We start from the raw sequence: 15273 nt of genomic DNA, 5'->3' as shown, positions 1-15273 counted from the left end.
ATGGTGGCTTTAATGCAGATAGTTCATATACCTGAATTAGCAGAAGTGTGGAATGGGTACATTAACCTGCTGGGAACTACACTGGACTCCTTCCAGCAGCCTTGCACGGAGTTCATAGGCAGCTGTGTCATGCAGTTCATCTCCTTTTCTATCTTGCATGGTATGGAAGGATAATTACAGTCAGAGCAAGAGCCTCTTTCTGTTTCACAACTGTGAACTGTGAATTTCTCTGGAATGCAAATATGCCCACAGAGCAGATGGGTAAGGGTCAGTGAGAAGATAAGAGCCAGGGAGCCTCAAGAAGTAGCCCTTGACATGGAGATAAATGAGGTTGGTCCTACCAGGCTTTGCACTGCACCTACCTTGCTGTCAAAGCTGTGGCCCCAGCCAGGTCCCAAAACATTTGAATTGCTTGATATCCACCTTATCTAGCATATAGTACCTGCTACTTTAGAAAAATGGGTTGAAAATAACAATAATTGGGGAAAAAAAAGAAAAAAAAGGTGCTGGGTTTCCCAGCCCCAGCAGGCTGTGAGATTAAAGCTTGTCAAATGAATGATCACAGTAGTGAATACCTGTAAGGTTTATGACCTGTTTTAATACAAGCTAGGTAGCTCAAAGGGACATAAAACAGCTATTAAAAAAAGCCTGTGCCCAGTCAGTAGCAATTTAAACCTGGCCCTTGTACAAGTGTGGTGGTTGGAAGAGGAATACAGGTTCTGCCTCTACTGAGGAATATTGCTTTCTGCTTTTGTTATAATGATTTTAATTGTTACTATTTTGAGTACTATTGTAGTCCAATATACCAATACATATATATATATATATATATACACATATATACACACACAGAGAGTATAATACATGCCTTAATTAAAATTATTTATCTTAAAAGATGGGCACTAGGGCAGAGAAAGAGCTGCCTGATGGAATGAAGAGGCTTTACAAAAGTCCACAGCATTCAGTTATGAAAGTGGGGAATGGGATCAGGACTGCATGAGAAAAATGATCACCAAAAATATTGGGAGAAAGTAATAAGAAGCATTATCTATGGGACTATTGCACACTATTATAAAATAGTTATTCAATATTTAATGAGGTATCCTGCACATAATCTTTCCTGAGGTTGATCTTTGTTGTACAGTCATTCACTGATGTTTTTGTCCTGAAATTTTTAATTCTTTATCACTTCTGACAGTGTGTTCCTCTGCATATTCTTAAACACTGTCTTATTTCATCTTTCTCATGCCTGTCCTTTCCCCAGTCACTCTGAGTTACTCCAGCTTCGAAAAGAATTTTTTTTAAAATTTTTTTATTTTCTTTAAGTCAGTATTGGAATTCAAATTCCAAAGACTGTTTCAGCTTTTAAAACCAGGCCTTAGCTTCATATCTTTTAATCTTCTCAAAGTGGTAAATTCAATAGAAAAAGGGACTAAAGATGCAGACCTCCTGCCAGCTCAATGTCCCTAAAGACATCATCTGCTTTCAGATTTCTTTCTTTTCTAATCTGGGCAACAAATGTTCATGAATTTAATACCAATCACTGAGAATTAGTCCACATATGATAGCACTTTCCATGGTGCAAATGATGTTTCTTAATTCTTTTTTCTTTCCATGCTTGTCTACCCTTCTGCCAGTCCTTTCACTACATCACACCCCCCAGTGCCCACCTGCAGCCAAGGGTGACCAATCTGCAGCTCTGTGCAAGTAACCCAGGTAATAACTCTCAAGATACTGTGTATAGGGATGTATGGCAAAGCATAATTCTGCATAGCTTGCTGTTATCTGTCTTTCCTTTATCCTGCCTGCCTTCTCAGGACCCTCCAGATATGAAAATACATTCCTGTTTGGGAGCTGTTTTGAATTTTCATGCAGAGTCACAAATATCTTTTATACCATTAGGATATTATACCTTATGCACTTTCAGGAAAGGCTCTGTACTTTTCAGTCAAGGTTTTAATGCCTTAAACAGGGAAATTCAAACTTTTTCCTTTTTTGAACAACAGGGGCTTTATAAGAAAATATGATTTTACAGATATCTGTTGGCTTCTTCATTGTCAATGGGCCAAATCTCATTCCATTTCCAATGTTCATATGAATAATTCAGTAATTGCTGTGGCTAATAAAATGGTTTTATGAGAATATCTGCTGTATTTTAGGTCTTTCTCAATAAACTGAACAACCAAAAAAGAGAATAAACTGAGACAGCCAAAATGGGTATATAGCTAAATTTTTTCTTGGGCAATTGTTCATTCAAGACACTCTGAATTTGTTCGAAACAGCTATACTGACCTTTGAGTGAGCTACATTTCAGAAACTCAGAATACATTTCTTAAATTCCCCAGTAAGTGATTTGGACTTAGAAGCAACTTGTCAAACACAAAGTCCAGACTTCAGCTTCATGTGTGGAAGTAGTCCAAGACAGAGGCATGTGATATTTAAGTTAGATAAAATAAACCTTTTCTAAAAGTGTAGAAACTGTGGTACTAATCTAACTCAGATTAAAACACTGAGTTACATGTACACAAACATGACCATAGTTCTCCTCAGAATAAACCACAAAGAAATATTTCTTATTGCTATTTATGCAAAGGAGATAATTCACATTAACTATAGAAGAGCCAGGATTCTCTGCCAAGTGAAACCAGATGATTTCCAGTTTGGGACTATACTGTATTCTGCCGTACTCATAAAGACATTTTGGTTAAAGTCTGCAGATACATAGCTCATAATTATTAAATTTACCTTGGGAAAGGAATTAGAAGGTGGATGTGGATGATAGGAATTGTTCAGCAATTGTTTATTGAAAGACTGAGGAAATAAGTCACAATCATTTAGGATTTTCAGAAGGATTTCAGTAGTATAATGCAGTATAAAGCCAGATGTTGCAATTTGCTATCCTCTCAAATTCTACTGGAATCCTAAAAAAAATGTCCTTTTCAACCTGAGGGTGTAACAAAATGAATTTGGAAGAGGAAAAAGAGTGCTATCTAAAAAGGCATGAGAGATTTGAACTCATAACAAAGCAAATTTACAAATGCATGTAAACTTCTCAACGCTCAATGAAAAAGAAAATAGGTATTACTATTGAATTTTAACATGTTCCCCTGGATGAAAATCATTGTGTTAGAAAATGGCAGAATTAATAACAATAATTAATCATTCACAGTCGGTATAGATTCTTTACTTTTAACAGAAATGTATTGACTCAATTGAAGAATGAGGAGAAAGATGGAAGAGAAAATATAATGAAGATCATCACTAAAATAAAGTTCATTGGTAAAATCTCTCCTGCTCTCACATCCAAGGTAAGAATCACACATTTTCATCACATTTGTTAAATACAAATCTCCAGTTTTGTCGTACACAGAAGATATAAAGCTTGTGAGGAGATTGAAATGCCCTGTGCTCTGTGTTGAACTTTAAACGTCTGTCTTTGCTTTTATAATTACTGTAGAATCCTACCAGCACAGGTAATTATTTTTGTGTATGTTTGCAAGTTTATAAATATTCATGCTATAATAATGTGAAGAAGAAGCAGCTCTCTGTCAAAGTAACAAAGATAACTGGGGATAAAGCAGGAACAATGGGGAGAGAGGAAGAGCTACTACTGAAAACAATGCTAATATTCTAACTCAAATTTCTTTTTCTTGGCAAAATCTACAGATCAGTTTTGTCAACTAATAATTGTACTGAACCAATTAGTAGGAGTATCAGGCAAAACAGAGACCAGCCACTGCCAACATGATGCTATTTTGATGAACATGCAATAAAAGTATAATCTTCCTCCTCTCTGTTACTACTCTTCTTTTTTTTTTTTTTTTTTTCTGTACACTCATCCTTCCTTGGCTGTCTTTTGCTGTAGTTTAGTTTGGTTTGGGGTTATTTTTTAGATTTGTGTGGTTTTTTTGGTTGTTGTTTTGGGGTTGTTTGCTTTGTTGTTATTTGGTTTGTTTTGTCTTGTACATAGTACCACAGCAAGTTTTCTAATGTACTAAGAGCTGGAACAGAATGTTCACCCTGACAGATACAGGTGTTTAAATACCCATAAAATAACTGGTGGGGGGAGTATGAAACTTCACTGTCTTTCACACTGAAATGCTCTGGTGATTTCACTTTCCACACCTAACAGAGCCTCTTCCTTCACTGTACACTGTCAGCATTGCAAACCCTGAAAAATTGTCTTATTCTTTTTAAAAAAAGTGCTGGGCCCTCAGACACTGAACTTAAACACAAGTAGAGAGTAGCAAGAGGGAAATAGTTTAATCTAACCTTGACAGTTCAGCAGTCTTGAATGAACTTTATATTTGGGAATTGGTCCAAAGAGGACTATATGTCTCATATTATTTTTTTTTTTCCCCCACTCTTAAAATCTTCTCCACAAGCTGAGTTTATGGCAGGGAATACACTGGCCTCGTAACATTGTCTGTTCAGCTTTAAACCAAGAAGTATTCTTAACATAAGCTGTCCACAAAGGGGAAGAACCTGGCTGACTAAAAGCTAGGATGGTACAGTAGATGTTTTACCTAAGTAACATTACTTGACCTAAGCTGACCTTGAATGTTTTCTGAGTGTGACAATTTCTGTTAGACTGCATGCAATTTGCCAAGGTGATTGGAATTGGATCTTTTAGAGCTTCAGCTAGGTAACTTTGGCTAACAGGGCACTTGAAGCTGCCCCTTATCATCTCACATGCTTATCTTACATAATTCAGAATGTGCCTGGGCAAGAAACAGTCTGAAATGCGCTGTACTAATAAATAATTTTATTTTGTGGAAAACTATCCATCTTTCTGGGTTTTTTTGACCTGCTTAAATGAGACCCTCTAACACCAACTACTTTCTTGGTAAAACGGTGCACTTAATAAAAAGATGAGGCAGGAGTGGAGAAGGATAAGCATCTGCTTACCAGCACAGTCACCACACGCAGAACCACTCCTCGCATGTTGTTCTCCAGCTTTCTGTCTGTCAGTGACCCATTCAGACCAGTTACAGGATTCCAGCAGCCAAGCTAAAAGAGAAAACAAAAATCATTTTCTCATTGCCCATAATACTTTGTTAGTCATTCCTACTAGGTGGCTTTAAGCAGGAATGTATGAAATCGATAGAATACCTTCTGGAATCAATGAGATGGAAACTCAGGGAATGGCTTGTGCACAGATTCATCTTGAAATTGAAAATGAAGCGAGTAAGGATATCAGTTTTTGATTTTAAATACCAGTGGGCAATGGATGACAGCATCCAGGATTTGGAGTTATAGGCATGACTTTAAAAGAGGTCAGAGAGGATTTCAATATTGCTGAAAATAATTTAAAAGTACTGTAGCTGTAGCAATATTTCTACCTTACTTTCAGTAATACACTAATTGAAGAAATAATAGCCACCAACATTTTAGCACTCTCTCTGCTCCAGCCTTTCCTTCATAGTGGAACTTTGACAAAGGAATTACACCATCTAAAGCTTATACTAATAATTGGTAATGAAACAGCAGTGATTTTAAGCCAGGTTAAAAAATCACATTTTAAAGATGATTGAAGAAAAGACCATTGCACACCACAGCATTCAGAGAGTACTGCAATAGATAACTTAAAAAAAGAAGTTCATCTATGCCATTATTTGCATTGGTGCCATTGCATTTCTGGAGTCTCTGTGGAAGAAGCAATTGCTCAGGAATATCTCTAGGATTATACACCTTTCAATCTGGGTTTAGTAGACACTGTCTTGTAATTCAGCTTCTCTGAAAAGGTAACTTGCCTGTTTTTTTGGTAGATGGATTTTTTGAGCACAGAGAAACAAATCAATCAACCACACACCCTTTAACACCACACACCAAGATAACCAGTATAATTTTTGAAATTCATTACCACACTCAGCTGGCATGCACAATTGCCAGTGTTAAATCCAAAACACAACAGAAGGACAATGACTGACTTCAGAGGACTTTGGAGCAGAGTCTCAATTAAAGCAGGTAAATCAATTGCCTAGGTGAAGTCATTACACAGCCAAAGAGACAGGCACCTGCAGCTACCAGTTCTTGCTCTGAATCGCCTTCTCCATGGACTGTGAATGAAACCTTTCCAGGGATGCTCATCTTCTGACTCCTATTTAAAGGAACAAAAGTTCCTGCTCCCTCTGACAAACCAAGATTAACATCAGTAGTGTATTGTTGGGTCCAGTGGCCTCTACTAAGACTGTTCTCTTGGAGAATTCAACACCATAATCTGAGAGAAGCATAAACTGGAAAACATGGAAATATTACTGTAATTTCACACAGCCTCACAGAAATGGCAGGTTGCTTCAAACCATCTGAAAGTGTTTGTAAAGAAGAAGGCTTTGCTGACTGTACTTGAACAGAAATTTACAGAAGTCATTATTTTCAGTCCTTCATGTGAAAAGACTTTGTATATGTGTTTAGTAGATCTTTCTAAGTGAAACAGAAAACAAAGAACAAACTTTAAGTAAAGATATTTAACAATTTTAGAAGTTTTGTTTTCTTTATTATAGCTATTAGACCAGAGCAACTTCTAAATTTTTTTATTTCAAAATACTCATATCTATTCTTTGAAGATGCCTCCTTAAGAAATGAATGTCTCAGATAGTAAAAAAAATAAAAACTTCCTGCAAAGATATAGAAGTTATGTTTGTCTCAATGGTCTCACAGGTCTTTTCCAATCTAAATGATCCCATGATTCTATGTTTCCCAAAGAAAAATGGCCTTAAAACAATATAGTCACTTCTCTCTGCCACTTTCTGTGAATACTTCTGTATTCACAGCTAATTCTTGCCCTTCTGAAGTCAAGTTTATCCTACAGTCAGGGAATGAGTGAAGGTAATGCTGGGCATACTTGTAATCACAAGTAATGACTGAATCAAGGCTCTACTAGATCCAGAACCCCAGAGAAACTTAGAGCAACAACAGGATACAAGGAGAAACAAAACTGGGAGATGTCCTATTAATCTCTTGAAATTGCTTGTCTTTCCTATGGCTGTTTATAAGTAAAAGCACAAATAATCCCCATTTGGTTTCCCCACTTCATTAGACGTTTTCCCATCTGATCACAAAGACCACCAAGCGGTCACAGCAGCCCTCTCTGCCTCTTCTGGTGCTCCACAGAGTATCTGTGAGCACTACTGTGAGAGTAGCTGCTCTCTAGTCATGGATGGACTACTGACACATTCCACATCCTCACCACTCCCTGGCAAAGCCCTGCAACACTTAGAGCTGGATAACCTAAATGCTCAAGTGTATTGCCTACAGTGAAACACAGCAAATGTATTTGTGCTGTACTTTGTACATCCTGTGAAGAAAAGCATTTCACAGGCTGCGTTTTCTGTGTGAAACAGTGAAAACAGTACTAAGTTCAGAACAAAACTGCATTAAATTAATTCAGTGATTGTCATTCTTAGTCACACAAAGAAACTAATTAGAACTTAGATCCAATTAGCATATCCAAATGTGTTGGATGTATAATTACTGCAGAAACTCTGCTGCTTTTGCCAGAACTAAAAGCCTAGGAAGTTGCTGAAGAGCCTTTTTATCCTTTTGAGGTTAAAGTCCATTTTTAATTATGTACATTAATGTGCACATGTTTATATAATTAAGTTTTTAGCCCAACCCTACCTTTTTTAAGGCAACCCCCCCCCCATAAAATTTCTGTAAATTCAGCATAGCACTAATTTTCCTTTAAAAAGGCACTTTTTATTTTCAATTACTGTTCATTTAATTTTCATTTCAATTGTTCCTTTATGCAGCTCAGTCATGGTGAAGACAAATGTGCAGTGTCTTTCCAACAAAGTTGAAATTGATTTTGAGTGGGAGCTGCTTACTGTTATTAGGAGAAAACAAATCAACATTTATTGATGACAATTTGAGCTTGTCATTGCAGCAAGGAGCAAATGTAACTACTGCTGAAACATTGAGAGGGGGGTGGTATAAAGCTCCTTCTTCAGCTCTGTCTTGTTTAACAGCTTCTGCAACACATTTGCTGCTTCTGCAGTTACTTCCTTTTTTCTTTTGTTCTCTCTCTGATGGTTGAAATGAGAAATAGATCAGACAATAACAGAATCTCACATTAATTCTGGTGGATTTAGGCAGATGGGTGATGGGAACTCTCTAACTGAGCACAGTGCTTATCATCTTCATACCACACAAAATCTATAATTTTTAGTGCTTTGAAGTTCTGTTTCAGTTTCTTTTATTTATTCTAATGACAGCTTTCACTCTTCTAGGTTTGATGTAATATCATGAAGATGGAAAAGTTGTCAGTCTTCTACTTCTATCCTTTGATATCCAATTTGCAATCTCTTTCTGTTCATCCCACATACCAGCTTGTTATCCTCACTATCATCATTGTGGAAATGGGCTTTGTTCTCCTGTTTTGCTGGCAAAGACAAAAATTTACTTCCCTTCTTCATTAGAAAATTTTGACTATATGAACAATGCATTATGGAAGGTCTTTAATTTGTATATCAATAGTAAAATAGGCAAAATCTATTTCATGACTACTTACAATTTCATTATTTATAAGGAACTTGGAACACTAAAGTCTATAATGCCTTTATGACAGAGCTTACAGCCAGTTTTCCTCCCCTACTTCCCATGCAACCAGTGAACTCTGCTGAATATCTTGAGAGCTTGCACTTCTTTTGCTGGCAGAGTAAAATGCAGATTGGGTTAATTATTAAAGAAAAATACTTTGGTATGGTCACAGTTGAGGACCATCGGAGAAAATGAATAAAACCAGAATACTAATACAGATGAATTACTTAAGTGCTTGTCACTACATCAAACTCTAGAGTGTTCTGTTACTTCAGTTAACATAGAAAATACACAGGAACTGGTTTATCCAATGCAAGCACCTTGGAACTCAGACTGCTTTACCACAACACTATTAAGGGTCAAGAGCAGAAAACACTCCAGAGGAGGTGCAATGGAAATCTGAAAGATAAAACTGCAATACATCTGCAGCCCAAATCTATAAGGACTTTCAGGTCACTGACTCCTCTTTCATTTATTTCTTGTTATTTAAAGAAAAAAATCCCAACAATATTTTGGTTTTAGTATGGACAGCCTGACAAAACATTCCCAGGGGAAATGCCTATGCCAGAGCAGTTCATAGAGGACTGGTGAGCCACAGAAAGAGCAGCCTCCCTGCCTGAAGTACCCACATGTGCTTCAGAAACTCCCTCCTCAATTTTCACCTGGGTCCAACCTGCTTTAGGAACCAAATTCTTACAAGATCTGACTTCAGCTGAAGAAAAGAGCGTTAATAATCCCCTTTCCTGTTCCAAAGCATACTAAATTCACAGAAATGGAAAACTCCATGAAGCTGTCACAAAATGACATTCAGCTGGAAGAGTCAAACTCCCAGGAGTGCCAGGCAGACTTGAAATGGGGCACACAAGAAAAAATAATGAAGATAAAGGTGGAGTTTTTATTGGTGATGTGTGGATTCAGCATTTGCAAAATTTTCTAGGACACCAGTTTAGGCAAAATTCAAGCAGGAAGACACAGAAACTATTTTGCACAGAGTATTCCCAATGCCTCCTGTCAGCTGTTGTTTAATATGTCCAGCAGCAACTGGGAAGTCAGACACTAAATCCTATTGCTTAAAGACCATGTCTCACAGAAGAAACATCATAAAAGATACATTTTGGCTGTCAATATGATACTGTCAGTTATGTATAATGTAGTCAGATGCTCTGTTACCTGATTAAAGGGTCCTTTCAGTTCAGCTCTTTAGCCAGCAACCAACAGTTGATCAACCAAATCTGCAAAAATCCGGTGGCCAGGGGTTAACTGAAGGTTTTTGTACCCCTGGGCTTGATAAAGAAGTAAGGATCAGTTTTATTCTTCACAGCAATTTCCTAATAGGATTGGTTAGCAGGAAAACTTTCTGTATTTAACTGCTGCCTTCACCAAAGCTTAGGTAATAGTCAGCAAATAGTAAGTTGTTAAAATCAATAGAAAATACTGTGCTCAACAATTGGATAATGTACAGCAGCACTTGTGTCTCTTATATTCTGTGCGGTGAAATCTATATAGTTCTGTGCATTCAGTTAATTATTTTGTACAGAGTGTTTTATTGCTTTAATTTGTCTCTGGCCTAGAAGGAATGGCCTGTCCCTAGACTTGCTCTGTTATTTTCATGCTTTTAGGAGGATATGAATACTCAAGTTTTGTTTTATATCCAGTGTACTAAGGATTGTAATTGCAGCAGTTGAGGTGGGCTATTTGTTTTGTTAACTGATCATAGACACAAGTGCAAGTGACCACAGTAGGAATTTCTTTCCTCAAACCAATGCACAAGGCAAAATAACATAGCATTAATAAAATACTTTGCTTTGGGGGACTGCCCAATTTTCATTTTCTTAGTGAACTGAAATAAAGAAGCTAATGGAAAGTTACCTGCTGGTAACCTGCTGTTCACTTGCCTACTAGGTCCTGACTCATTGTTTTCTCAAGGACCCAGATTGATGACAGAAGTTATAATTGGGTATTTCAGACCACTGACAAATGTTGAATTTACAGGGGAAACAACGTAGACTTCATAGGAATTCTCCCACTTCATGCTCAACTCACAAATCTGATGCTTAGTGCTTAGGCCAAGCCTCTAGTGTATAGTAAATCACATCTCAAAGAAAATGAACCATCTCTCCAAGCTAGTGGTGTCATTCTAATGACCCCTGACTTCTCCCCCCATATCTCTTTATCTCTGGCTTACTTTCTCTATTTCTTCTTTCCCTTTCATTTGAAATTTGGTGATCTTAATCTATCATTTTTCCCTTCTGTCATCTCTTATCTTTGGAAAATACCCTGTTTTCCCATCTTTAGTCCTTTTTTTACTGTGAATTCAGTAATCCCAGCAGCTCCCTAACCTTTTTCCTACACTGCAATACCTCTTGTGATCCATTTGTCTGTGTACTTTCAGTGTACTTTCTGTTCTCTCTGCTTTTCTTTCCCTTGATCTGCTTTTCCATTTCCTGTGGCTTTTTCCTGTCTTGTTTTTCTCTTTCTTTTTTCCTTTTATTTTTTTTTTCTTTTTTTTTTTTTTTTTTTTCCTGTCTTGTTTTTCTCTTTCTTTTTTCCTTTTATTTTTTTTTTCTGTTTGTTTTTTTCTTTCTGGTTTCTATTTGTTTTTTTTAGGGTTTGGGTTGGTCAAGAGACATCACATTTCACCACATCCAGCTTTGACTCATTTTTCAAATCACTTTGGGTCCCTTTCTCTTTGCCCTTGGATCTCCTTTTCTCTCAGGCAGTCTCCTGTGGAAACTTCTCCCCAACTCGTCCTTCTCCTTTTGTGTTATGAGGGGATGGACCTTAACAAAATAAATTACTGTACAGCCCTATTTCCTTTGCTTTCATCTTTTCTTCTGCTTTTTTTTTTTACTGCCATCCCCTGACAACCTTAAACAACTCTGAAGAAAAGAGTCAAACTAGGATAATAATGAGTCAGATGTTGATCTCCTTTCCCATTGCCTCCATATTTCAATTAAAGTGAAATTCTCAGAAAAGCCTGTTCTTTCACCCAATACTGGCTTCACACCTTTGCTAACAAATTTCTTCATACTTCCAGAGTAGAACCCATGAATATCACTTTCATTTTGCACTGGAAGCTTTCTCACTGATGTCTAAATTATTCCAGGGTAATTGATATTACCAATGAAATTCAGGTTTGTGTACAGTTTAAATATAGTCACTTTGATTTTTAACTGCAAATTCTTGTCTCCTTTCTCATTAAGGGTAATAAGAGTTAAAAAGGATGTCTTTTATCTAAGTCATGTAAGGCCTGGAAGAAAAGCAAAAATCTTAAAGTAAGGTTTTATAACTCAGCTTGGTCTGTTTTGTCCACCACTGCATCTTTATGAAATCAGAGAAAAACATTCAAGGTTACTAATCCAGGTTGTATGAAATCACAATATGTAAGCTTTTGATACCATTATAAAACATTTGATCAAACCTATTCAGTGAAAAACAATGAAAAACATTGTTTTCCACTTGGTTGTGTGAAGCTCGCTCTCTACAAGTAGCAAGAAAACACACAGAGCACATTTCGGGTTCTCATCCATTCCCTGGCAGTATTCAAGCATTCTTCAGCAGACTCCCAGCTTTCCCCTCAGCTTACTAAGGTGCCTTTTTGAGATCCAAACTTTCAGAAATGGCTTGTCAAACTGGAATATCAACAGAACCTGTTTGCTGTTGCAGGGCTCAAGTATTCTGGGGGCAGCATTCCAGTATGAAATCCAAGTTGTAATGGTGCAGAGCAGACCCACCACTGTTTCATTTGGAGAGAAGTGGGTTTACAGAGCAGCATTCTGAATAAACCCAGTCCAGAAAACCACATAAGCGAATCCTTCAGAGTACAGTACAGGGGCCTGTATGAATATAATATGAATATATAGGAATATATAAGAATGCCCTGCTTCTGCAGCAGTGCTGCCAGGGCTGAGCTACTTGGGCACCTCCACGCTGCATTGCAGTCAGCTCGGTGAGCACAGACGCTGAGAAGCACCTTGGCTTTGTTTTTTTTTCTGAAATAAAGATCTCCCCTTCAATATAATCACTGAATTTGTAGTCTGGGAGTCAGCTCTGGAAGTAAATCCACATGGAGAATTGTGTGTTAGATTCATCACTCTCCAAGCTGGGAAGAAAAAGAAAGGCTCTTTTGTAGTTCCAGCCCAGGAACTGCAGTGGCAGAGCAGTAGTACAGACCTGTGCTTGCATTAAAGAAATCGGTGCCCATTTTAAGGACAGCTGACAAAGAATGCATGTTTAAGTATACATGGGGCCTAGTGAGGCTACAGAACATCTGGACTAACCTCAGTGGCACCTCTTTAACTTTTATTTTTAAGTGCAAGCAGAATTATCACACTCTCCCTTCACAGTAATGCATCAAGGAATTCTACATCTAGTTATCTTTTCAGATGAATATAATGTTATGAAGTATACTTTTTTCAGGGTTAGCATATGGGAATGTCCATTTTTCTTTGGCAGGCTAAAGGATTTTAAAGGAAGCAATACCTCAGCACTATTTACTCAAAAGTATGTTTATTTATTTATTCAGTTACTGAATGCTCACTGGGCAATACTGCTGTGGTTGTTTTCCTCATGCATGAAAAACGAGTTCACTGGACTTGGGTGAAGGGTGGAGGATGTTCCTAGGATGCACATACCATGGAAATACATGTCCTGAAAAGCTTGGAAATAGAACAACCTCATTTCATATCATACTTATACTTAGCATCTTTGTCATTGCTACACAATTCTCAACTTCATCATGAAACACCAAGTAAGAAAAGGACACAGAAAAACACCTCCTTTCTTAGTCGAGGCACTGATGTACTGACATGAAAACACTTCCTCCAAATACCAGATACAAAGTCAAAGAGAGGCAGTTGTGATAAGATTACTATTTTTATCTCAAAGACTGTGGGTCCTTGTCTCCTCAGAAACTTTCAGCCTCTCATCACCGGCATGAAAAGCAAAGGAATTAGCATGTAAGTATTGTGAGAACACACACCAGTGCTCAGCACAGACAATTTCTATATCTTTAAGCATATTTGTACCTGTCCAGGAGCTGTTCAAACTTACACAACATCAAAGTATCTTACACTTTCTGCTGCTCAGCACAGCAGAGTTTGTCAGCTCTTTCATAAATGTAGTACAAAGGAAGACCTGATAAGAGCGTCTCCTTTTCATACATGCTAGTGCAACATGCTTCCCAAGCACAGGGGCTAGGAAACTGCTCACAAAGCATCAACACCGAAAAGTAAATATTAAAAAGCCAAAATAAAAGAAAATTAAAAAAAAAGAGAGTGAGAAAGAAAAAAACTGATGGACCATGAGAAATTTGCATGAAAGGATAATTTAGCTGATTTTAATTTTAAATGTGTATATGTGAAGGCACTCTAGAGAGTGCCTGAAGAATGGAGAGCTTAGGTAAAAAGTGATGAACCAAAAGAAGCTTTTACTCAAATATTGCCTTCAAGTTTCTCACTATAGAGAAGCTAGCATGGCAATGCAGCAAGAGTAGCACTAGATGACAAACTGCTTTCCATTGATTCTTCAGATTCCTGGGATGCTTAAATGAGGAACACAGAAATGGAAACAGTCTTTGCTTACACATAGATCAATACTCTGTTTCTAAAATTCAGGATTTATTCTTAGCGTTGGCAGAAATAAAGAGGTCTGCTAAGCTCGTTGTCACAGCCTTACCAGTGTGATACTGGCTAGTAAATCAAAGCTGCATTTTGCCAGTGAGAAAATATTACTCCAGTATAACCCATTCTCACAGAGCATAAGGCTACAAGTGTCACCAGCTCTTAGTGCATTATGGATCAGATGTTGCAAGTGATTTACTGGATCATATATTTTTGAGAGTTTGGTAGTGAAGGAAATAAGATTGTAGGGTGTTTTTTTCCCACTTTTTCAGCACAGAGAAGCTTTCTTAGGAATCAGAACTATTAGTAAAGAAATAAAAAAATTTACCACAGCAGTGACCAAGCAGAGTTAGTTATCAGCACCAGGCCCCAGCTGAGAAGAAACATCACCTTCTTCTGAAGGCTCTCTTTTGACCCTGACACTTGGGGCAGTGGAGAACAGAAAAGTCAAGAGTCAATTTGAGCAGATGGTTGTGGCCAACAACCCAGATTACAAGAAGTAGCTTCTTCTCACTAGATTCAACTGCAATGAGAGCAGGTATGTGCACCTAGAGTCCTAAAGATCACCACAAGTACTAGGAGCATTAAGCACTGGGAAGTCTTTGAGTAATGTGGTCTTGTTCATACCTGGGGTCCCTTCCTCTATGGGATCCAGATAATACTTTGTAAAATTTCTTTCTGCAGATGATCTAGCCTTAATTTCAAAGCAAAAGCCTCTTTTGCATCAGTAGACTGTTACTGAAATCATCTTTGGTCTAAAGGCTAGGAACTGCTATGCTGATAACCAGATGTTACACTGATAATGGTCAAAAGCAATTCTCTAACTACCAACACTATAAACTCACCTTCAGCTCAGTCAATACATCCAACTTCCTTTCTATATGCCAGGTGGCATTTGCTTCATCATTAGGCAGCAGAAACGCTGTCCCTAGACCAGACCTGTACTCCTATGGCCTTTTGACGATGACTCCAATGACATTTCAGAGGCATCATCACCTTACTAGCAGGAGAAGTGTAATTCTGATTGCCTGGTGGCTTTTCCTGAGGGCAGTGCTGTAGAGCTACCACAGCTGTACATAACCTCTTTAAAATATCTCTGTTACACTTGTGCATA

At 37.7% G+C, this 15273-nt stretch overlaps 1 protein-coding gene across 2 annotated transcripts in view; it reads right to left on the bottom strand.

Annotated features, from left to right (window-relative positions):
• Positions 1-15273, bottom strand: part of GRID2 (glutamate ionotropic receptor delta type subunit 2) — a 673180-nt gene that overhangs the window by 135019 nt on the left and 522888 nt on the right. For both annotated transcript variants that reach the window (XR_004496988.1, XM_015625795.2), the window contains exon 9: positions 4909-5010. Coding sequence is in view for 1 of the 2 variants with exons in the window: in XM_015625795.2 (XP_015481281.1) it covers positions 4909-5010 (102 nt within the window). In the remaining variant the exon portion in view is untranslated. The remainder of the gene's footprint in view (positions 1-4908; positions 5011-15273) is intronic.

The sequence above is a fragment of the Parus major genome, chromosome 4, assembly GCF_001522545.3.
Source record: "Parus major isolate Abel chromosome 4, Parus_major1.1, whole genome shotgun sequence".
In the NCBI taxonomy this organism is placed as follows: domain Eukaryota; kingdom Metazoa; phylum Chordata; class Aves; order Passeriformes; family Paridae; genus Parus; species Parus major.
Note: the sequence above shows the minus strand (reverse complement) of the source record. Positions and strands in the feature narration are given on the sequence as shown.